This window comes from Betta splendens, chromosome 13 (genome assembly GCF_900634795.4).
Source record: "Betta splendens chromosome 13, fBetSpl5.4, whole genome shotgun sequence".
NCBI lineage: Eukaryota > Metazoa > Chordata > Actinopteri > Anabantiformes > Osphronemidae > Betta > Betta splendens.
Genome location: NC_040893.2, coordinates 10,398,318 through 10,422,890, shown reverse-complemented (window position 1 = coordinate 10,422,890; position 24,573 = coordinate 10,398,318). Strand labels below are relative to the sequence as shown.

The following is a 24,573-nucleotide window of genomic DNA, read 5'->3' as shown; positions in this document are numbered from 1 at the left end:
GCGGGTGTTTGACCATACATGGCTGCAACTGTGTGAGTTGCTCATAATATAATTGAATGATACTGATGGCAAAGCTATTGGATATTGGATACACACTGGTGGTCATGTACAGAGTAAGTGGGTTGTTTTACTTGACGTTTACAGCCTGACTGAGTCATTGTTCAGAATAAACTATGGAAAAATACTCCAGAACATGTGGCGGTCCAATAGAACCTACACACAGGGACCTTTTACTCTGAAATCAGGGATTCTTTTGTTTTGTGATCAGTGGAGAGGAAGTGGCTTCTTCGACACGCTTTGAAATCAGACTTGAAAGTGAAGTGAAAGGACACATTGAGCACAGGATGTAGTGTGGCTGCCAGGGGTTCTCGACATGTGAAGGTCAACGCAGGTTCTGTAAAGTTCACATAGTGGGGGAGACTGAGCCATTTAAAAATCCAACGGGGGCTTCAAAGGCTGAGAACGTGTCTCTGTGACGTAGCACATGAGAAGGAAGAGGTGGGATGAAATGTGGCAGTGTGGGCATCAGGGCCACTGATGGCAGACTTCATAGGAGCTCATATCTAGAGGTCTAGAGGCTGATTGTAGCCTGGTCTGAGTCTGTTTCTGCTGTGGTTTCGGTTCCTATGTCGCCAAGTTCCGATGAACTTGATCTGATTGGGTGAGAAGGCAGAGTGAAAGTGCTGAAATCATCAGCACAATGTGTGTGTGTGTGGGGGGGGGGCATAATTTTATCAGCCTTATGGGCCTTTTCATGTATCTTTAACCTATTTTGGTTTTGTTGAGAATGTGTTTGAAGGACAGTCACGTAATGCTACTGCAAAGAAATCACAACAGGAGCCGGGCATCTGGTTTCCCACAGTGGGAAGAAGCCTCTGTGGGAAACCAGTGGACGACTGTGCCCTCGGATAGCGACACTACAGTGCGCTTTGACAACCTTTAACTTCTCCGTTCGAGGACCATCCCTGTACTTTCTACTCTGCCCTGGAAGGTCACAATAGCTTCGACCTGTGAATTGTCTGAAACCTTCTCATTTGCCTCGTCTCACCCCCCCCCCCTCTTTCTAACTCACTCCGCCGTCTGTGCGGATCCACCCAGTGTAATTACAGAGCAGAGTGCTTATGTAAGGAAAAGGCCTCCTGTGAAACAGCACTTTCTAGCACAGCTGCTACTTCAGCTTTTTTGGAGGCCGATTTCTCCATGTTCAGCGTGTGTGTGTGTGTGTGTGTGTGTGTGTACACGTACGTACATGAACATGATTATGTAAACAGTGGCTCGCGGCGTCATCTGGTTCTCATGGCTCTTTGAAAACGGGGTCATCGGTTAAAGATTGTTTGGGTGTGTGCTCGGTACACACTGGGCTACACATCACAGTCACATTAGCCTCCCCTGTAGTTTTCTGTCTGAGTCATACATCTGGCGTCCACATGGACTTAAAGTCACGTTTTACTTTACTGGCCGTTCACCCAGCGCAGGGCAGCAGCCACCTACAGTTCACCGGGATGCTGCTTGTGAATTAATAACCAGTAATTCTTAAAAGCTGTGATAAATGCTTCATTGTGACGCGTTTTATCCACAGACTGACTGACGGCTGAGGTGCACGAATCCGGGGCTGTTTGGCATCAGCGGCAGCCCATTAGCACGGGTTCTGCTGATGACCTCACCTGCAGTCATGGGCTGAGTGCTAACGGTTTGAGTCGCGCCCGCGTGACCGCACCACTGGGAGATGCGGAGCTCCATTAAGCTGTCGGCGTCTGAGGAGGGAGGTTCGGACACGGCAGACGTGTTTTAACAAGGCGAAGGGGGGGGGGGCCTATTCACTCAGTGACCGTTCATTATCAGAACCACCCGCGAGCAGCTCGCTGTGAGCCGCGGCCCTCTGGACACTCTGTGCTTCCCTTATTACGCGTGCTAATTCGAGCACAGATCCCTCGGCCCTCCACTGATTGGCAGGGACGTTCGGCCCAGCAGCTCACACAATGGTGTCACTGTGTCATCCTTGTATATGTGTAGCATAGCATAGTTTGCAGCGTGGTTGGACACACACACACACACACACAGTACAGGGTCTAGGCCTCGGTCTGACTGTGGGTTGACTGGACCATTCATTCCTCCAGAGGGACATGAGCAGAGACAATCTGCCTCCTCGCCCCCTCCACGTTCCTGTCCCTGTCCTCCTCTCACCCTCTTCTCCGTCCGCCTCATGGCATCGGTCCGCTCGTTTGGATCGTGCTCTAGCTGCCAGTTTAGAAACTCTCATCCGAACGGGAACGGGAGCCACTGGAAGCGGCGGAGCGCCGTTCCCGAATGGCTGCTTGGGTCTCGGATTAAGGCGCAGGGAGAAGATGAGGACTGGAAAAGAGACCGAGGAGCATCTCGGGCCACGTCAGCCCCACAGGCAGGTGCTTTTGTGTTTCTGCGTAGTACTAGAGTACTAGAGTGAAACACACCTAAATAGTAAATTTACAAACAAAGAGTTTGGTTCAGCTTGTGCCTGTCTGTGTTGTGTTGTGCTGCTCAGTCCAAGGTCGGATGCTGTAATGTTTAACTCCGTGTGGTTGTCACCATCTGAGCTCTACAGTGACATCACTCTGATCATGTGGTGTTCATCACCGCACACCCGCGTGGTGTCATTACATCACCCGCAGCAGTGACATCACTGGGAGCTGATATCCCATTACACAGCGCTCACGTTGTGGGAGTTCGGTCTCTCGACTTTCCCAGATTTAACGGGATGCAAGCGAATGGCAAAATGAAATGGGCTGTAAATCCCTATTGAGCACAGAGAGGTTTTATTCTGTTTTATCAGTTAGAGTAATGATCCGTGGCCATTTTCCTGAGAAGCTACACACTCCTCAAAAGCACCAAATAGTTTTTTAGTCTCTTCCAACCTAATAAATGTGTGTTTTTATGTTCCAATCACACTAATGGAGTGAAGCCATTTCCCTCTCTCGCTCCCTCACAGGTGAGCGCTGAGAGGCTTGATCTCTGTGGCTGCTGCTAACCTTTGTACTTAAGTAAAACATTATGTTCCACGATGAGTTTTTACAAAACTCTGAGTCAGGCTGAAAATATGTTGACCTTACCTCAACTAAAAAACGTGTGTGTGTGCGCGCGCGTGTGCGTGTGTTTGTGTGTGTGCGCGCAGCTGTGCTTTATTAAGTTTGAGGCCGAATAATATTTTTGGTTTAAAAAAGGCTGCTTTGTTGTTACTTCACCAGTCAAATAATATTTTTGAACGGATGAATGTGTCGTCTAGATCCTCTCCGTCTTGTTCTTCCGTTCTTCTGTCTTGTAGAAACAAGGCTACTTCAAGTCATTTTGGATGCTGTAAAACCATAGATATTGCTATTGGCTAGTTACTTTTAGCATGGATATTATAATTTTTAAAAATACAGGGACCAGAAACATCATTTTAGAACTCTTAGGTTGTGCGTGTGTGTGTGCGTGCGTGTGTGTGTGCGTGTGTGTGTGCGTGCGTGCGTGCGCGCGCTGACCTTCTGGCCCTTGGCCGTCTCTCTCATGCCGTCCAGCAGAGTGGAAACTGTGCCAGGTAAAACATCAGTAATCACCATCCCAGTGATGATGGTTAATGGTGATGACCCCCATTTATCTGAAAATTGGATGTATGTGCATGTGCAGCATGTGAGCGTTCCACACAGGTATGTTTGAAGGGTTTGCACAAAGCTCCCATCACCCAGTGACAGCCGGGGGGTTGTGGGTAATCAGGTCGCTTTTTCTTGAGACAATGTGGTCCTTCTTCACTCCTCAATAGGCTTTTTATGTTCAAGCCAGTCTCGACCCCCCCTCCTCCCCCCAAACATTTTATTCACCAGTTGGCATTTTCAATTGTATCGTTCTGAAATGTTATTGTGAGGGGAAGGGAGAAATTATTCCAGGTTCACACAGTCCACAGATGCCGTTCACATTAAAACTCACCAGAGCACATATTTTCCCTGTCAGACCCAGACTAAATCTTGGTAACTGATCTCTAGTAATAAAAACAAAAGGTCGTTTGCAATTAGGAACCTAAAACAAGACTGTGGTAACATATAGAGGCTCAGCTCTCGTTCTAGCGTTCATCTCTTTTGGTTACACTGTTTAATGTCTGTTGTATAACGGCATTATCTAGCCGACATTCGTCATTCAGTCCTTAGTGAAAAGTTACAAGGTTGTCAGTGAAGACTGATCAGATACATGTTAAGGATTAGATGCCTATAAATAGCCCATGATGTGACCTTCAGATGGAGATAAACAAACTGGTAACGTCAATAAATCTGTCCAGCTCCTTATGAACCTGTCTGACACAAACGGCTAGTTTCTATTGCACATGTCCATCTGTGGTGTGTGTGTGTGTGTGTGTGTGTGTGTGTGTGTGTGTGTGTGTGTGTGTGTGTGCGCGCGTGTGTGTGTGTGCGCGCGTGTGTGTGTGTGCGCGCGTGTGTGTGTGTGCGCGCGTGTGTGTGTGTGCGCGCGTGTGTGTGTGCGCGTGCGTGCGTGCGTGCGTGCATGCGTGTGCATCAAGTCCAGCAGTTGTGATACCTGGTTCTCTTCAGTTCTCCTCTCCATACAGACCGAAAAACCCAATTCTTTATATTGGAAAAACACATGGCATCGGCTTTTAATTTGAAAAATGTGTGCAGAGGTGAAAACAACATAGATTCTGCCTTTTAAGGAGCTATTTCTTCACCGTTATCCCTCTTGCAGGAACCATAATTGTCTCCATTGAGAGGGCAGGGCAGGAAGTGGGTTTGGGGGAGGCACTTTGACTGCGTGCACACACACACACACACACACACACACACACACACACACACACACACACACTTTTTTTCTGGGGGGGCTCGAATGACTCTGTGTCCAGGATAGACCACGATAGGGCTGTCGACTAAAGATGATGATGGCTGCCTGCATGTGTATTCATCTGTCTCCATGGCAACCGTGCGTGTGTACGTTCCCGTAGGAATGCGGTGACATCAGGCCGGCTAGTGTTTCTCTTACAAAGGGAGAAGAAGGAGAGGTTTGGGGCAATAAAAACAAGTTCACATCTCGTCACGTTAGTCTGTCTCCCCTCATACTCGCGCTGTAAGCGGCTGTCGCTTCCTCCGCTTCGCTTTCTTCTCTCCGTCCCTGTCTTTATCGTCTCCCTCACCTCTCCGCTCTATTTTTATCCCCTCTCCCGCTGAGCACACATCTGGATCTAATTGGCAAAGCGAGCAACCCTTGAGCTATAAACGACTCCCTGGACTGTGTGTGTGCAGTGGTGTGCTGCCGTGTGCCTGGCAAAGCACGGCGGCCCTAAATATGAGCATGTCAGATGTTTGAGAAATGACCTGCTTATGAGTCTGATTTCTAGGAATCTCTGTAATGCATATGGGCAACAAAGTTGAACCTATAGTCGATTTAAAGTTGATCACGGTTGAGCAGATCTTTATGCATGTGCACTATGCATGTTGAATATAATGCACTATATGTCCTAATTTGCAGCGTAGCTGTAACATAAAGCCTCCTACACTGCATTTTTTACATTTTAAATAGTGTATATATTTCTTCTTCCTTTCAGCAGCCTGCTCAATGCTGTTCTACAACACTTGCAAGAGTGATGCAGAGGCTTGTCATAAATCTCCAAACCACCTCAGGTGCTGAGCTTGAAAAAAGTCTCAGTGCAGGCTGAGGTGAGCGGCCTCCAGGGCTCTGTGTCTGCCTCTGTCTGACCCCTGACCCCTGAGGCCGCTACAAGCAGGAGAGAGTTAGGACCTAATGCATGACGGTGTCTTATCTCCCTAATGACAGACAGGAGTCCTGCTAAAGAAATGGACAGGATGGAAGTATGTGAGTGAGTGCGTAGAGGGGCAAAAGAAATGTGCAACTCTGCAGGCCACACTATAAAAGCATGGGAGTTGACTTGTGTTTTCCATGGTAGCTATAGTGAATTGAGGAGCTTGTGTTTGCGTTGGATGGTGGATGTGTGCTGGTTGTGTGTGTGCTCTATTAATAGGGAGAGGAACAGTACAGGCCTGGGAATGTTGTCCTCAGGAAAAACACCCCCCCCTACACACACACACACACACACACACACACACACACACACACACACACACACACACACACACACACACACACACACACACACATGTCCCCCGCTCTTATTTTCTGTGCCTCTCCATGGGAGATCGGAATGACATGACGGGGAGGGCAAGAAAAAATTACAAGATAAGAGGAGGCGGGAGGAAGACGAGGCATGAGAGAAGATGAGAGATGGGAGGAGTTAGAGTTTTCCATCCAGAGAGAGAGGGAGAGATTGTGTATTAGATGACGGAAATATTGTTGCCCTTTAAGAAAGTTTGGCAGAGCAATATATAATAAAAATCACAGATTTCAAAGTGATATGACGCTAGTAGACGCTGGTGGAACTAAGCTGGTGGATGAGTGAACTGCAGTTTGAAGCTTGTTCTGCTCGTATTATTCTAGTACTGTGGTGAAAACTGGAGTCTACACCGAAACTGTGGCGATTGACATAGAAATGGCTCTGATGCACTTAATGAGAAACAAATGCAGGTCTTGAGACATTTACCATTGTTTTAAAGGCCGGTTGACACACAGACAGCTACAATAAAGAAAAGTTGCCAGAAATGTATGTAGATTTAGCACAAATTATACTTTGTAAGACATCTTTGGGATATTTGAGTATTCACTATCTTACAAAGAGGAATGTTTGGGTATTTCAAATCAGAGACTAACAATAATATTGAAAGGCCACTTTAAGCTGTAATATAACATGCAGTGCTTTGTGAGCTGTGAAGCATTGAAGTGAAGCAGTGGAAGTCATTGTCATCTAACAGTGGATTCCTCCTCCCAGTACTTGTGGAGGGATGCGTGGCTCTGTTAATGCGCGTGCTCATGTAGACATGCTACCTGGATTCCTGCATTCCAGTCATTTGGGCTCGGGCCAGAGCATTCTGGGAAACGGGCCGGTGCAACACGGAGGGAAGGAGGGAGGGAGAAAACAGACCGACGTGAAAGAATGAGAGGACTCTGGCTCCTTGTGATTCCTTCCAGTCGGAGGCAGAGGCAGAGGCAGGTGGGGGGGTGCTGTCCTCTGATTGGAGCAGCCATCGCGTTAACAGGCCGATTGTGATGTAATCTCTTCTTTTTGCTTTTTATTTCAATGATCCCTGGATGCTTTCAAATCATACCATTGACTCGGCATGATGATGGCGCCCAGGGGACTGAACCAAAACCTAGAATGCACTGTGTTGTTGGAGTTTGTAATGTTGCTGCGCTGGTTAAGTGTGTGTTGAACGCACATCGCCTGTGAGTGGACTGTGGTGACGCTTTAGCTTGGAATTAGCCGGCGTGCGTTTGCTGATCTGATCGCTGCCTGGGAGTGAGCCCGTATCTCTCACACACACACACACACACACACACACACACACACACACACACACACACACACACACACACACACACACACACACACGTGCGTGCACGCTACAGCACCATATAAGGAGAGAGTGAGCGGCTTTGAGGCAGGGATGGAACAAGGGGGTCTCATTTTCTGTCTTTCTCCCGTTTTCTCTCGCGCGCTCTCTTTCTCCATCACTTCCTCATCCGTTGCCCTTTCATCCCCGGCGCTAACGCTCGTACCCGTGTGTGCACTGTACACGCCCAGGTTTTGGGAAAGTGCTCCTAGCACCACTTCAACCCCGTCTTTCCTCCTTGACTTGACTTGTGAGTACACATTAACCAAATGCCCCAGCGCCCAGCGGCCCCTGTTCAAACAGGCTGTTGATATTAACCCGGTGCAAACACGCGGTTCCCAGCAGCGTAAAAGCATTAGGACATAAGTCGCTTTTAATGTGCAGCGCAAACATGAGAGCGCAGTGTGGCTCCACCACGTTCTGCAGACAGACTGAGCCCTGGAGGCGACCCCGCGTCTATTTGACAATTCGTAATATGTCCTCAGTGGTTTGGCATCACCAAAAAGTAGTAAACCGCTTCAGCCGCTCATATCAATATTTAGCGAAGTGAGGTTCATGCGGGAGACCGACGATACTTGGCCTGAACAGCTGAATCAGAGACGCCTTTTACCAGACGCTGTAACGAAGTGGCTGTTTTTGTGTTTGTCTTGGGTTATTGCTTGCTTTGAGTTGGTGGCGTAGCCTCGGTCTGTTTCCCCGTTTCAGGGCGAATGCAGTCGCCTCTAGTTTCCTGCCTCCTCCTCACTGTGATCATCGTCCCTGTTTGTGAGCAGTCAGGAGGTTGCAGTTCAAAGCAGTAGTTAATGTGTGCAGTAAGGGTGACAGAGAGGACCCCCTGTGGCTTCAGTGTTTACTGTGTGTGTGTGTGTGTGTGTGTGTGTGTGTGTGTGTGTGTGTGTGTGTGTGTGTGTGTGTGTGTGTGTGTGTGTGTGTGTGTGTGCATTTTGCAATGTGATGGAATGTGACTGTTTCATGTGAGCATTTATAAATGAGTCCACTTCCCTGGGAGTATCCGGTATCTGTGTGTGTGTGTGTGTGTGTGTGTGTGTGTGTGTGTGTGTGTGTGTGTGTGTGTGTGTGTGTGTGTGTTGTGCGTGCGCTCTCTCGGCTGCTGTGCAGATAAAGAAAACGTTTCCCTTCTTTAGTTTTGTCCCACTGGGAGCACAGCTCAGAGGAAGGAGGCCCTTATTCAGGTCCTCCTCAGTTCACATGGATGAGGAGCACAAAGGGCCTGAAAGCTGTAGTGACCAGGTGGAATTCTTCCATAATTACCTGGAACTCTTTCTACATGTGCTACTGCTGGACTTGTGTGTTTATTTGTTGTGGTGCTGTTAGTCAGTAAGAAAGACCTAAAAACTTAAACTTTTCCAAGTATCTATTTCTGTCCTCGATGTTGTTGCCAGGAGACGAGTGATGCAACGGCAAAACCTCCTTACTGTAAAACTGCAGCAATAACTTGCGTGTAGGTGATAATCGCGAGTGCCGCCTGGGTCTTCGGCCTCATTCATGCTTTCCCGTCCATTCAGATGTTTCTGTGGTAACCGGCGTCACATAGCAACCGAGCGGCCGGCCGGCGGCAGACCGGCCTCGGCCTCTCTCCTCTTTCCCCCACATGAACCAAGATGAGACAGAGCAAGCAGTGATATGAAACGTATGAAACGACACCAGCAGAGATTCCCCATCGATTGGGGTGAGTCACTTGCTGCTACGCTACTGCTCTCTTTCTCTTAAGAATGAAGTAGAAGCTGTAAAGTGGGAGCAGCGACGCGACAAACACCTGTCAAACCTTCTCTCCTTGTCCTTTGCGTACACTTGTGTGTGTGTGTGTGCTGATATTGTACCTGTTCTCCTCCCTGTCACACCCTGTCTGCTTTTGTTTTGCTGCTCCGCTTGTGTGTACGGTGCACAGATACACCGACCTCCACCGAGTCTCAGTGTCTGTGGCCTTTGAGCGTTTTTATTATTGTAATCCTTTCTCAAAGCTGCAGACACCATTTTCCTGGGGAGCTTTTCCATTGAACAAACAGCGCACGTTTGAACGGCCAAAGGCTGAAATAAGACACTTCATTTATTGTAGCGCCAGTAGCCGACAAAGATTCCTGCCGCATCCGAGCGTAGTCGAGGAGCCAGCGTTAAATCTGTGTACATCTTTCGTGACATGTCGTTTCCTGCGAAACTCCCTCGGTTACGGCTGCACGTCTTCTAAAAATAGCGAGCAGCGGGAGGATTGAACTTTTTTTGGGGGGGGGGGGGTCTTTCAGAGGGAGGCGGGTCGAGAGCTGCAGGAGCATATCTAGAAATTAACAGAGCGGGAAAAAGGAACCGCAACGGACAAAGTGGGAGGGAGTGACAGAGACAGGGAGAAGGTATTTCCGGAGTGGTGTCGGGGGTTAAGACTCGTGACTGATGAGTATCTGTGGAGCCCAGTAGGTTGCTGGGCCGGACCGGATGGGAATGCAGTTTACAGTCTTTCAAACTCCCTTTATTCATACATAAGAGGCTGCTCGGCTTCCCATGTAAATGCCACTATACTAAACTGGACTTAAGGCCTGAATCCAGATTCCTGCAGGTCTGCGGAGCATTTTAGCTTCTCTCTAAACACGCGTTGATTAGACAAGACAATTTTTTTGTTTGTGAACCTTTTAAAACACCCCAGACAGTTCCCGTTGTGCCTTCGCTGTGGCTCAGTAACGCGTTCTGCTCCTCACCTCCAGTTATGGCACCGCTGGACTTTTATTCGCGAGCTGCTCGATTTAATCACGCGCTATAGTGGAACACACACATCCTTATCTAGTTAGTTGACAAATCCCCACAACATCATATCTGAGTTATATAAAACTATACGCGCTATCAGGCTAGATCTTATCTTTCGTGCTCACCCTCCAGTAAATGGCCTTATAAGGTTCAATGTTTTTGTTCGGTAAATTTTCCCAGGAAGCCGGCGCGTCATTCCGCGACTCTCTGAGTCCCGTCTGCTTTGTTTATTGCTTCTTCAGGAGAGACGTACTCGTCTTACGCATCTTTTTCCAAGTAGGCGTGATTGTGCACTTTCGCATATTAGCTCACGCGCCAATTGTGCCCTTGCCTCAGCCTCACCTCTCGGGGACAAAGGCTCTTTTCACAGCACGCGTCTCCCCCGTCTCCCCCCTCATGCAAACACGCATGCATGTGCAGCATCACACTAGGGGGCGCGTGGCAGCACTCACAGATGGCTACCTGTCCATTCCCCCACAGCTGATGCCAGATGTGGCTAGCTTTGCTTATTAAACAATTGTTGTCATTTGTGAAGCCAAAGGGAGCGCTGGTTGTCATTTTGCTGGCTCATTGTATTTCTTGTACTTGTGTCTTATATACGTCATGATGTGTATGACTTCCTGCCTTTGACAGTGAGTTTACCTGACCCTCTGATGGGATAAGAGAGCAATTTCTTCTCTTTTGACTGCCCCCTGGTGGTTCTGTGTGCACAATAACACAAGATTAGGAGAAGTTACAATAAGTGAAGCTTTATTCTTTAATCATAGACATTTGATTTGGGTCTATTATTCACCTGAAACCTTTTGTCTGTTTAAATGATACGGTGCAGATCAAACTAGACAGATGTACCCGGAGGCAGGAAGCGCAGCAAAGAGCGTAGTCGATAAAATAGAGCCGAACCTTTTTTCCCGACCTCCCGTGTCGCAGGTAGCGCTGGGAAACATCGTGTTCCAGGAAGCATCCATCATTATTTAGTCACCCAGTAGTGACACGGGGAGCAAACGCACACGTAGAGCTCGCACACCTGAATGTCACAAGGTGCTTCAGCTTCGCAGGGCCGTGCACGTGAGCGTCTCTGTAGCTGTGGTGATAAACGGCAGACGGGCGTCAAGTTGAAGTGGCACAAGCTGTATTCATGCACAGGTGTGTGACGACAGATGTGTTGTGTTGTGTTGTGTTTGGGCAGTCATGCGTCCACCTCCACTAAGGTTACACACACACACACTGACAGGTGTCATCGGCCTCCTACTTGTTTATCTATTTCGTGGCTTGTCTTCTGTGGCAGCTCGGAGGCTGTGATACAGATGTCATGTGTCACTTAACGGCACTCGCTGACGCCGGCGGGCGTGGCGAGCATTAAACCACACACATTTCTTCGCAGGGTGGGGAGGAAATAAGAGGTTGAACCACAGCTGCGCATTCAGCCCACTCCGTGGTGTTAGAGTGTGTTTATTTGTGAAATGCGGTTGGTTGTGTTAATACATGAATATATAGAGGAGCTACATCTTTACAAGATTTGTGTGAATGAAATAAAACTTGGGCTGAATAAATAAAGCCAGGTAATGGCAATGAAGGACACCTGTATTTAGTGCCAGATCTAACACGCATTGTCTGTATAAATATAGAAGCAGATTGATTCATTGCAGCTCAACCTGAACACACAGGTTGAAAACGTCTAATTCTAAAAGTGCCCGATTGTCCCCTGAGCTCCGTCACCCAACGTTCAAAACAGCCCAGCAGCTTCTGTTGCGACCGGGATTAAAGGCCGATGTCCTGTCACAAGCTCGACCTTTAAATGTGCTTTGGTGACCTTCCCCTGACGCCGTTAGATCTCCCTCGGAGAGAAAGAGCATAAGGTCTGCTTTGATTTATTGCCAGCTGAAAATAAGACAAAAGCCCCCTCACACAAGCTTAAGAAAAAAAAACAACAACTATTCTTATACTTCTATTCATGATTTGTTTTTTCAAGGTAAATTTCCACATTGCACTGTAGAGCTACTGTTTCTTACCTCCTTCAACTCAGATAATTAACCTCAAACCCACATTCATCACGTGGGCTTCAGATATTTGCTCTTTACGTCTCCAAAACACAGGTGCGGTCCTTGTGAGGTTCCTCCATGCTGACTGTTGTCATGGTTATCTCTGGGCTGATGCTGCTGCCTGCAAAGACGAGCCATTGAAATGCAACTGAGGCTGGGAAGTTTAATTTGTGTCCATACAGAGGAGACAAAATAACTAGAGGAGGTGAAAATACAAGCATTTAGTCATTGTTGTGACATAAATGATGCGTGTGACACAGATGAACGGTCGGACGCGTGGGCGGCGCTGCCCTCGTCCCCCGTCTCACCTCTCCGATGTCTCCATTTATTATTTATGGGGGGACTGGTGGAGCCTGGCTGAGCGCAGCGCTGCCAGCGTCTTCCCCGCCTGTTGTCTCTCATTATACCCACCCGGGGGGGAGGGCCCTGACACGCTCACAAGCGCCCACGCGCTCCCCGCCTCCCCTGTGGTCCACACACCTCGACCTGCGCTCGCATCGCTGCTTACATCACCCGTGCAGCAGGAGCGGATCAGACGCCCGTGCACGCAGGCGGAAGCACGCGCCTCTCGCATGGAGTCTCACACACACACACACACACACACACACGCACACACACACACACATGCGCACACACACACACACAGCTGAGGCTGTCTGCTCCAGAGGAGGCGCACACTTTGATACACACTCAAGGCACAAGACCGAATTAGAAGAGTAGGCAATTTGTGCATGTGCTTTTTAAGGGGCTGAATTATTTAAGGACATTTGCCGAGAGAAGAGGAAACGAGAAGAAAAGCAGCCAAAGGGAAGATTTTTGTTTCACTTTGTGACTTCAGAGGAAAAGGTGGTGATTCCTTTCGCCCGGAGGCGTGGCTGTTTTCCTGCAGGCGTCACGTCCAAGTTTGCCTGACTTCCCCCCAACCTTCCTGGGCCGCCGCGCGTGTCTATGTGCCAAGCCGAGCGTGCGGTCGGGGGAGCGGACGCTTCCGTATGCTGCAGATGGTCCGGACCCTAGCCCAGTTCAGCATCGCTCTGGAGGAGATGAATGAGAGCGGGGAGAACACGGGAGACGAAGGAGGCGGCGGCGGAGGGAGAGACGGAGACGGAGAAGAAGTGGCGGACAGAGATGCCGCGGATCAGTTCAGGAACAACAACAGGAATGGGAACGTCGGTGGGAATTTGAATGGGAATGGACCTCTAGCTGGGAGTCCCCTTGGAGAGGTAGACGGGCGTTTTTCAGTCATTCAGGTTGTGCGTCTGCGTGTTTTGTGCTGTTTGTGAAGTATGGTACCTTTTGCTTCCACCCTCCTACATCAACTGCACGCTTTTTCATTTGCACGTTTCACACTTCCTTTGAAGCTTTTCCCCTCTCGTCTTCGTAATCCCCTGGTTTTGATAAGCAGATCCTCCTCCTCCTCTCTGTCTCTGTCTCTCTCTCATGTTTGTCTATAATAGAATTAGAGCAGAGTGAATCACTGATTAGTTCTGACACCTTCTGTCCCCACTCACACCACTATACTGTCACTGTCTGCCTGCACCTGAATGTACAGTGTTGTGAGGATCTGCAGGTTTTTCATAAACTTAAGTTTTATCTTAAAGGTTTGTGTCTGTGTGAATCGTGTAGCTCATGATAAGCTGATGAAGGTTTGACTTAAGTGTAAAGTAAATTATGTACAATTATCTATAATTGTGTAAAATTTAACAATGTTTCCCATTTGTTTAGAGATTCACTGCCTGTAAAATCAGCTCATAAAACCATTTAAAGTTTTGTATGTTTTAAGTAATGATCATTTCTGTGAAAACTGCAGAAGACGGTGTCCTTCAAAGTCTACTGATATTAATCGTGCTCATGAATAATTTGGAATTTGTTCATACCTTTACACACAATACACAAATAATGACCGTAATCATATTCTTTATAAAGAAGGAAGTAAGCAAATTGGAATAAAAGTGTGCTTAAAAAAATAAATTAAATTGTATTTCAGTACAGTAAACTATAAACCTTTTCTATTGGTTTATTTTGTAATGATATTAAAGAAAATAGTGAAGCAGAGAAAGTCTGAAATGAGACTGATCATTTTATTAAGTAGGTGACTCTGTGAAGGTGCAGTCACACCAGATTTAAGAAGCTTTAAAAGACAAACAGAGAGACATATTCCTAATGTATGCGCTTAACTACACTGTGGCTGCATGGCAGAATTACATAAGCCTTCTCCTGCTTAAAGGCAGATGCTAAAGCAGAAGTCAAGGACGGGGCTTAATTACTTTCAGAGCTTCATGCCAGTGTAGAATACAATATGAAAGTATTTCTTTGTGATTTTCAGACGTCTGAGCAGAGGATGGGTGATGAAGATGCTTTGGAGCCTATTTGGGCTGCGTGTTGATGCTGTTGCCAGGTTGTTGCCAGGGGATACAGTTGCCAAGGAGGGGAGGGTGAAGGAGGCAGAGGTGGAGAGGCATGACGACAGCAGTGTGATGACAGGAAAGAGCTGTGCATCTCCCTGCGATGGTTGTAATGAACCAAGTTCAGCTCAAACTCTAGTTTTCTAATGAAGAACAATGCCGAGTCATTTGGTGACATTGTCAGACACGCTGTATCTTCTAATCAGCTTTACCGCGACACCTGACACTCTGGGACCAGCATCCTGGCAGCCAGGAGAGTGTTGTGCGTTCCCTAAAGTGAATGCAGCTAGTCAGTACAGCTGTCAGCACAACACGTCACAAAAAGCAGGGCTTACAGAAAACAATTGGCAACAACTTCAGCTCTTTTCTTGGCAAAATAGCTACTAATCCCACTATAATAGAAAGTTAGTTGGAGAATGACACATTAGATGGAACAACGGATCTCCTAGTTAATCATTTAGGTTCAGATCCATATCAGGACTGGACCAGCTGCAGGGTTGGTGTATGTTGGCGCTGATGCTCTTAAATCCAATTCAACATAAATATATGAAGAGTGTTGGTTTTTGTAGGACGGTAGCAGGTGGTGTGTAGCTCTGACCGTCCCGTGTCTGTCTGGTTACACATCCACTCATTGTGCTGATGTGGATGATGATTATCCCTCCATCATCCACATCAGCAGATGATTGCTCAGGGGAACTGGCACAGACCTCCTTTCAAGCTGAAGCAGAATTTTAAGCATCGAAGCAAAAAAAAGGCAAAGAGCATAGAATCTGGCCGTGCTTCAGTTGTGTATCCGACATCCGTCGCTCCTTTGTTGGTTATAGTTTAATTGACTATTCACTGCCATAATAAGACCAAAGTGGTGCTGAATCAGTAACGTTTGAAGAATATGAAGCAATTTCCCACCTTTGGTTTCATGAGCTGTTCAGTGAGAAACAATGAACCTGCACACGGTGACTCATCCAGGAACCCACTTACAGTGTGTCATACGTGCAGACTGGACTGAGCGCCTTGGTACCGCTGCTGCTAGCTGTGCTCCTTGAGACCAGCCTGTCCTGTGACCATTCAGCCCTTCAGCCTCTCGGCTGGGGTTGCTATGGTAACGCGGCTAGCAAAATGAAACTAGCATTCCTAGCATTATTTCATTGTGTGTGTGTGTGTGTGTGTGTGTGTGTGTGTGTGTGTGTGTGTGTGTGTGTGTGTGTGTGTGTGTGTGTGTGTGTGTGTGTGTGTGTGTGTGTGTGTGTGTGTGTGTGTGTGGACAGAGGACCTTCCCTGTTTTACCTCATTGTGACGTCATGTTGTCAGGTCGTGTGGTCAGCAGTCGTGCTTTTGATGTGTGTGCGTGCACGTCTGTGTCCGTTGACCTGTTTTGTAGTGAAGTTTGTCCGGGTGATTGTTTGCTTTCTGCTGCACAGTTGATCATTAATCAGGACTAATGTCTCTTGTGCTACTGCCACACACAAGAATTTGAAACAGCCCCCAATTAAAAAGCGTCTCTGCTTGGTAGATAAATATAACGCGTAAGTGGATGATTGCTGTGTTATTGTGTGTTATCTGTTTATCCATGGTTAGTCCTGTAGTTATTTCCTCCACTGTGCTGTATTTACAGTATGCTGTCATGGCGGCGTAAACTCCACTAAATTAGTTTGACAGCTAAGTAGAGTCAGAGATAAATCAACCATTACTGGAAACACATGTAACCGATTTTAATTTCTGCACTTTTTTTTCCAGACGTGTTTTACTCTCTCTCTCTCTCTCTCTCAGACTCACTCCTCCATCCACACCAGCTCTTACCCCCGTGTGGTACCCCACAGCGCCCATGGGATCCTTTTAGATGCCAAACACTAAACACGGCCTTTCTGGGAAGTTATTGTTACAGTTATTTATAGGGCACAGCGGTGCTGGCAGCAGGGAGAGGGCTGAGGGAGGAGAAAATCCTCCGTTGTGCGTCTTTGTGGCCACTGTGAGTGTGTGTGAGAAACGACGACACAATGGTCGAGAGCGGGAGCGAGGGGCAGAGTGGCCGTATACGCGCTTAGCTGGTGCCTCGATAAGTTATGTTTGCTACCAGAATATTTAGGGAGTCTCCCCTGAGAGCCCTGAGGTAACATGTCTGATTTGTTCCATGACCCTTTGTTATTCTGGCCCATCATCACTGGTGGAAGCGGAATGCTTACTAATTGTTGTTGGTTTATTTTTAAATGCTATAGAGCGACTCACCCACTCACTTAGATTTGTCTCTCAGTGTAGAGGAGGACGCCACAACAGGAAGGGAATGTGTTTTTCTTTGTGACAGACGCTTTAAACACCAGCCCATCGTCCCCATGCGCTTCACTTGTCGCTTGACTTGTTGAATGTTGTCCATAAGTTAGACACTTGATTTGCTTTTTACCTTGTGCGATACTTTTTCATACGGTTGACGCATCGCCTTAGGATGCTAATGCAGTACACAGAGCAGAAATATGTTAGTAGGAAGCAAAACAAGGCCTCATGAGTCATGTTTTACTGTGCACAAGGGTGTTTACACTGTTCATGCTTGTTTATGCACTAAACACATGGGAGTTTGTCAAAATGCAACAAAAATTCAGAGTACACTTCAGATACTGTTTGCTGTGCAGTGTAATCTGTAGTAGAATAGGATGCATGTGGGTACTTTAATGCAAACTTTTGACCTTCCTCCTCCTCCTCTTCTTTGCAGGACATGAGGAAGCATGTGATGATGACCCTCTTGGACACAGAACAATCATATGTGGAGTCACTACGCACTCTGATTCAGGTGATACGCCGACAAACATAACTAAATGCAGCATGGCCCACATATTATGACGCCTCTGTCTCCGCATGAGCCCAGCACAAAAACAAACACTGCTCTGGATCTAGGCATTGCTCAGAACACGAACCACAAGCGTAGGTAACGGAGTTATGTAATTTGCTTAGTGTCGTCCTGTCGGGCTAACGGGCTAATCTGCTAATCACCTCTCACTGTCATCAGCACCATCTGCCCACACAGACAGTTATATTTTACATCCATCACCTTTAGCCTATATCTTTACCCTCCCTCTCTGTGAGACACACACACACACACACACACACACACACACACACACACACACACACACACACACACACACACACACACACACACACACACACACACACACAGGAGCCGTTCATATAGCTGTGATCGTTGCATAATGAATGTATTGGTGTTTCTTGCATACGTTTCTTTCTGTCTGCATTTTTCTAAAGTGCATGTGTCAGTGTCTGTGTGCACATATTGCAATGCACTATGTGTGTGTGTGTGTGTGGTCACAAAGTGAATAATCCTGGGCTGTGTTCCCATGGTGACACAGGGAAAGTAAGTGTTACCACGGTGACTGCAGTGAAAGTGCATATCCCTGAAGGAGGGTGTCAGATGTGGCTGAGCTGAGGCAGCTCTACAGCAGTCTATGCAGATTGGAAATCTGAGACTCACAGGGAAGATAACTGTAAAGATAACTGCACTCAAGTTTCCTATCAAGCTTGAGTGATTACAATGGATGAACTCACTGAGAAATATCATGCAGCTAATGTGCGAGGTGAAAAAAGTGTTTAGAAGGTGGACCAGAAATAATGTTCATTGAGCTGCTCTTAAGTTATCATTGGATGTGGATGCCAGATGTGATCCAGGCATCACATGCGTGTGTCATCTAATGCACAACAGCACTGGATGTTAGTCCACTGTGTTACATCTGGGCCAATCACAGAGGAGCATTCAAGCGACACTGACGTCGTCTGTTCGTAATGACCTACACCAAGGTTGCATCTCACATCCCTTTTCTCACCTCCCTCACAGGCCAATGTCCTCCCTGTCCTCTGGGGAAAATTATCTGTGCTCTCAAAGCTTATCAACATAAATATTTTCTCAGATTTAAAAGCAGCTCTATCTTTAACAAGCAGGAAAAAGGTGGAAGGAAGCAAGACGCAAATGGAGTTGACCAAAGATTATATAATAATAATATGTTGGCTTTACTGGTTAAATGAGATATCCTTAGAAAGGTTCAGGAGAAAAAATGGACGGGCTCCATCTTAACCCGTTGCTCTGTCAGATACATTTCCAGGAAACTAGTGAACTATTACGCAACGTATTTCCAAGAAAAGATAACGAAGGAAGCAGTATCGCTGCTGTATCTCAGGACGTGTGTTGACAAATATCCATAAGTCCATAAAAGATTTCTATAAAAGGAAATGATCTTTACGTACTGTATGTATGTATGATATGAAACTAAATCTGTGTGTGTGTGTGTGTGTGTGTGTGTGTGTGTGTGTGTGTGTGTGTGTGTGTGTGTGTGTGTGTGTGTGTGTGTGTGTGTGTGTGTGTTTAGCGGCAGACCTGGCACAGGTCAGGAACGAGAGTGAAACTACCAGAAATAGAGGCATTTGATCATGTTTCTGTGTGTTACTCTTGGCTAATTTCAAATTGTAATCACAGTCATGTTTTCGTAGCCATGTTGTCCAGAACAACGCCTCCTTCCTCTTTTCCCAGAAACCAGCCCACCTCCTGCTCCCCCCCCCCTTTTTTTATATACTTAAGTCACATAGACGACCGATTTTAGAACTTGACCTGTTCATTATAGAAAAAATGAAATGTTGCCTTCTCTAAAGTTTAAATTAATGTGCGTAGGTTTTTATTGCAGACAAACATACAGTAACCGCACAGATTAGATGGAGGAAAATTCCGATGACTGTGTAACAGGTTGCTGTGTTCCCTCCTGAAGGCTTACATGCGTCCACTCAAACAGCCCGACGGCGGCTGCATCGTGGACCCCCTGCTGGTGGACGAGATGTTCTACCAGATCCCAGAGATCCTGGAGCACCACGAGCATTTCCTGGAGCAGGTCTCCGGCTGCGTCGGCCAGTGGCACGACCGGCAGACCATCGGACACCTCCTCATCCAATCAGTGAGTAGAGATGAGTAGAAATGACAACCGGAGCGGATTAGAAAGCCAATATTACATCACTTTATTGTCAGAGACCACACGAAGCTCAGAAGGTCTAGAAGCAGGTCTCTGTAGCAGGACGGTAACTCGACAAACATCACTTTTAATGTAGACTGGAGCCTTTGGAGGCCTTATTGACACAGCACATACTCTGCTCTTTTTTATTAACAAATGTCTAAAATTGGAAACGTTGCTCAGTATGTTTCCTCCTCGTGACCGCTCTTTTCCCATGACCTGAGGGTGACTGGACGTCTACAGGCTCTGACTAACTGTGCTTTAAAACATTAGCGTCAGGCTAAATGTCAGGTTTACATTTTTTTTACATGACTTCCTATTTCTGCAACATCCTAAGCAACTATGCAGTTTTGAAAACCACTCCATATAAAGCGTATATTACAGTATAACATTATATATTCTATGTATATTCTATACTATATATACTATAGAATATATAAAGCATTTATTAAGTGATACATTAATAATTGCATGAAACATGTTCTGCATAATTAGAAACAATTGTGTGACTGTTTGCTAATTCCCTCCACCTCATTGCTGACCTCTCCACTGTCGTTACAACCTGAACCCATGACAACTTCCCCCTCCCTCCCCCTTTTTTTGCTCTTAAAGCTGTACTAGCCCACCTGGGAGACAAGCCTCGTTGGCGCAGTAGGCAGCGCGTCAGTCTCATAATCTGAAGGTCGTGAGTTCGAGCCTCACACGGGGCAGAGTTTTTTTGAGTCTTTAAGTTACAATTGTGGAAAAAAATGTTGTTCCCTCTTTTATGATGTGTACAACATTTTATACATATAACATATACTAATCAATATTTTATATTATTTGATTTATTCATTATAATGTAGTATAAGATTGTTTTCTAAATTAGGATTTAAAAAATAAGTCCATGACTAATTATATTCAGAGTCAGACAGTTGCAATGTATTGTAATATTTAAAGAGCTTAAACACTTTTGTTGTTTTCCAATGTATCTAAATAAATTTCATTCTATGCAATTGAATTGTTTTTTATTCCAAAGGTTCCTAGACTCATTGTGTTTTCTATTACAAAATAATTGCTTCCATGATGGACTGATGTGACAGAATAAAGATGAATGTACGCATATTATTAAAGGCAGTTCCTGATGTTCTTCAGGAGAACATGTACTGAAAGGTTTTAAAAATACAACCCCTAGGTTTCACATTTTGTAATTGGGCTATTGTAAATATCCTCACATGCTCTTCAGACTCAGTTGGTGCTGCTCAAAGAGGAAAAGTGGGTTGTAGAAAGAAAAGGAGAGAGATGGGAGAATAACAGTGAAGTATAGCAGCAGGTCACATTGTTCAATGAAAGGCTAGAAAAGCTGTTACTTTTTGTGCCCTATGCCCGTTATCACACTCTCTCCTTGTTTGTCATCCTGCTTTTTCATTTAAGCGTTCTGTCTTTCTTTCCATCGACCTGCATTGAAAAGGAAAAAAAAGCAGGTCAGGATGAATCACCTGACTGTTTACATCTATCTGAGAGAGACAAAACATTTACAGTAAAGAAATGAAAAAAATTGTAACAGGTGCCAGGTCTACAGCACCATGATGGTAAAGATGGGACAAATTGTACCCGCTGTTGGCATTATTACTGTCGACTTTAATAGGTCTGCTGTCAGACTGACTTAAAAATGTGAACATGTTGTAACTCCAGTGCCTCTTTGTTGTTTTTCCTCCTTCCAGTTCTCCAAAGAGACTCTGGCTAATGTGTATTCGGCGTACATCGACAACTTTCTCAACGCGAAAGATGCTGTGAGGATCGCCAAGGAGGCCAAGCCAGCGTTTCACAAGTTTCTGGAGGTGAGGGTTAGGCTGTTTCACTTGAGATGCTACTTTTTTTGTGTGCTTGTTTGGGAGTAAATAGAAACCGCTTCATACAGTTTCTAATATGTGACAGTAAGGCTTTTATAAGTGAAAATATGAAGTGAAACAAATTATGAGATTACTTTGTTCGCTTTCTATCTCATTTTCTTCTTTGCCACTGCCACAATAACCTCAGTTTTATGCATTCCTTTTTATTTTGCATCTGAAGACAAATGTTTGAATATGAATGTTTATTTACATATACATTTCACTGCATTCAGAAAATGTATAATTACACTTGAACATTTATTTTGATACAACCACATGCAGCCTAATGACAGGCTTGGTTTTTGCGTGGTACTACGTCCCCATCTTGTGTTGGAGGCAGGAACTGCACACTGGCCTAACTAGATTCCAGCATCTCTTTACACTTGCCTATTTTGTCACCGTATATGTCCCTTCATCTCAACAGCAAAACATGCGCGAGAACAAGGAGAAACAGGCTCTGGACGATCTGATGATCAAGCCGGTGCAGAGGATCCCTCGATACGAGCTTCTGGTCAAGGTGGATTTCTGTATAGTGTAATTATGATACAGCTCTCTTTCGTGACCAGGATCTCACTGTGTGTTTGTGTTGATTGTCTTAGGACCTACTCAAGCACACTTCAGAGGACCACCCAGACCATCCGCTGCTGCTGGACGCCCAGAGGGACATCAAGCGATTGGCCGAGAGGATAAATAAGGGCCGTCGATCAGCTGAGGAGGTGGAGAGGGAGGCCAGGGTTATTCAGGAGATTGAGGCACACATAGAAGGAGTTGAACATGTGAGTTATGTTTCATATTGTCAGTCTGCCTTTATGGATTTTTGATTTAGCTCATGGACTAATTGCAGCAGTAAGAAGCAAGAAGCAATCAGCAATTGACAGCGTTCCTCATTGCTTATGGCTTGTACTTAGCTCTTAGCTAACAGTTCACAGAAATCCTGATGGTGTGATGGGATGCTCACATCTTTCTCTCTGTGTGCATGTGTTTGTGTTAGATTCTGAACCCCCAGCGGAAGTTCTTGAGACAGGAAATGGTCATGGAGGCGGTAAGGAAGACTTCCTGAACTGGAAAACAGTGCAGGAAAAATCACACAAGCTGCACAGTCGAATGCAAAACTGATCTTTTTTTTTATTAGGACTAAGTCGGACACGTCACGATAATAACGTTTTTTGATGTTTGAACTTATTATTATAATATTTGTCTTTGCAGAAAACAGTGGGTGGGAAAAAAGATCGTTCTCTTTTCCTGTTCAGTGATCTGATCATCTGCACCACTCTCAAGAGGAAGTCTGGCTCATTAAGGCGCAGCTCCATGAGCTTGTATGTAACACACGAGGACACTGCCCCCTGCTGTTAAAATTGATTTTTTTCAGTTTGTTGTTACATTTACCTGTTTTTCTGTCTTCTCACACTCAGATACTCTGCTGCAAGTGTGATCGACACTTCGAGTAAATACAAGTTCCTGTGGAAGCTTCCTCTAGAGGACGTGGAGGTGGTAAAAAGTAAGATTCTTAAGACCTTAATGATGCACATTTCAGTTTATACACAGTGTCTTCATCAGTATAAAAATCCAAAGTAAAAAAGCACAATGCTGCGTTTAGTCTTAAGCTGAAATAGGGATGTTTTGTGTGAGAACTGTGTTCTTTTTACTCAGGCCCCAATCAGGCAACAAACAAGGAGAATATCCAGAAAATGATCAGCCGATTAGACGAGGATCTGAGCACACTGGGTCAGATCAGCAAGCTGTCTGAGACCCTCAGCTTCCCCCACCAGGTGATATGGATCAAAATGCCAACTGCCTGCTGTCTGTCACTCTGAACTCTTTTCTGTTTTTTTCCCGCGTTCCCCTGTTTTTTTAATCACACCATTGTGAACATCGTTCATCTAACGCTCTCGTGTTCATTTGTCCGTCTGTCTCAGTCACTAGACGAGGTCATCAAGGATCTGATGGCATCGGTGCACAGGGAGCTGTCGGAGAAGCAGTCCCTGGCCTTCAGCGTGACCTTCCTCCCCACAAAGCTGGAGTTCACCACAGCCTCGGCTGAAAGCAGCTTCATCTTTGAGTTCACGTCACCTGATGCTCGCTCCAACTTCGAGCAGGCCTTTGAGGAAGCGAAGAAGAAGCTGGGTTAGAGAAGTGTTTTTGCACCACATTCTTTTTATTTATCAGGCCTAGGGCTGCTTTTAATTATTCCATGTGTTTTTAAGCTATGTATAAGGACCAGTGGGACCCAGAGTTCCTGAAGGCTATTCCCATTATGAAGACACGTAGTGGGATGCAGGTGAGCACAGTAAGAATTCACGTCGTAACGTGTCTGTACTGCATCTACATTCACTCATTACTCACGTGATACTGTTTGTTTCTAGTTCTCCTGTGCCTCGCCCAGCCACAGCTGTCCGGACAGCGGCTGTGAAGTCTGGGTGTGTAACAGCGATGGATACGTGGGACAGGTCAGCGGTCATAACTGTGGTTATGCAACCGGATATAGAATCAAACCAGACGAAGAGATTCAGTGACGTTTCCCTTCCAGGTTTGCCTGTTGAACATCAAAGACGAGCCCACGGTGGAGGCCTGCATCGCTGTGTGCTCGGCGAGGATCATCTGCATCGCCGCGGTACCAGGACTCAAGGGGAGGTCAGTACTGGACACACCGCTGTTAATATCGTTCTCCTGTCAGTGTGTGAGATGACAGGACAAGGAATGAAGGATAGGAACTGAAAAGAGGCTCCTCTGGTAGCACATCTAACCTAAGATGTTCTAACCTGAAATATTAATCTGTTCCTTTGCTCAGTTATTTCCCAGCAACACCTGAAGGTTGACTGTTCCTATCTTGATCTCTTTTAATGTGTCAGGGAGCGTGGAACCGAACCGGCCTCTGGAGCACCCGCTCACACCCAGCAGCAGCTCCACATATCGATCTCCCATTCCTCTCTAGAGCTGACAGAGCAACCTGCAGGTGGGTTTTTGCAGCCTTTCTGCAGAGCTTGCACACTACATTACTGGGGATCCTGAGGCTTTTCTTAAAAACA

The 24,573-nt window shown here is 46.2% G+C and overlaps 1 protein-coding gene and 1 non-coding gene across 2 annotated transcripts in view; both read left to right on the top strand.

Annotated features, from left to right (window-relative positions):
- The window catches only part of LOC114867704 (rho guanine nucleotide exchange factor 17-like), a 37,785-nt gene that overhangs the window by 8,067 nt on the left and 5,145 nt on the right, over window positions 1-24,573 (top strand). The window contains exons 2-15 of the mRNA XM_029170601.3: window positions 17,381-17,458; window positions 19,440-19,622; window positions 21,380-21,496; window positions 21,972-22,064; window positions 22,147-22,323; window positions 22,539-22,589; window positions 22,754-22,863; window positions 22,960-23,045; window positions 23,198-23,316; window positions 23,464-23,671; window positions 23,752-23,825; window positions 23,911-23,994; window positions 24,075-24,178; window positions 24,397-24,500. Coding sequence (XP_029026434.1) covers window positions 17,381-17,458; window positions 19,440-19,622; window positions 21,380-21,496; window positions 21,972-22,064; window positions 22,147-22,323; window positions 22,539-22,589; window positions 22,754-22,863; window positions 22,960-23,045; window positions 23,198-23,316; window positions 23,464-23,671; window positions 23,752-23,825; window positions 23,911-23,994; window positions 24,075-24,178; window positions 24,397-24,500 — 1,588 coding nt within the window. The remainder of the gene's footprint in view (window positions 1-17,380; window positions 17,459-19,439; window positions 19,623-21,379; window positions 21,497-21,971; window positions 22,065-22,146; window positions 22,324-22,538; window positions 22,590-22,753; window positions 22,864-22,959; window positions 23,046-23,197; window positions 23,317-23,463; window positions 23,672-23,751; window positions 23,826-23,910; window positions 23,995-24,074; window positions 24,179-24,396; window positions 24,501-24,573) is intronic.
- Window positions 20,314-20,386, top strand: trnam-cau (transfer RNA methionine (anticodon CAU)). Its single transcript has one exon. It is a non-coding gene; the product is annotated as a tRNA-Met (tRNA).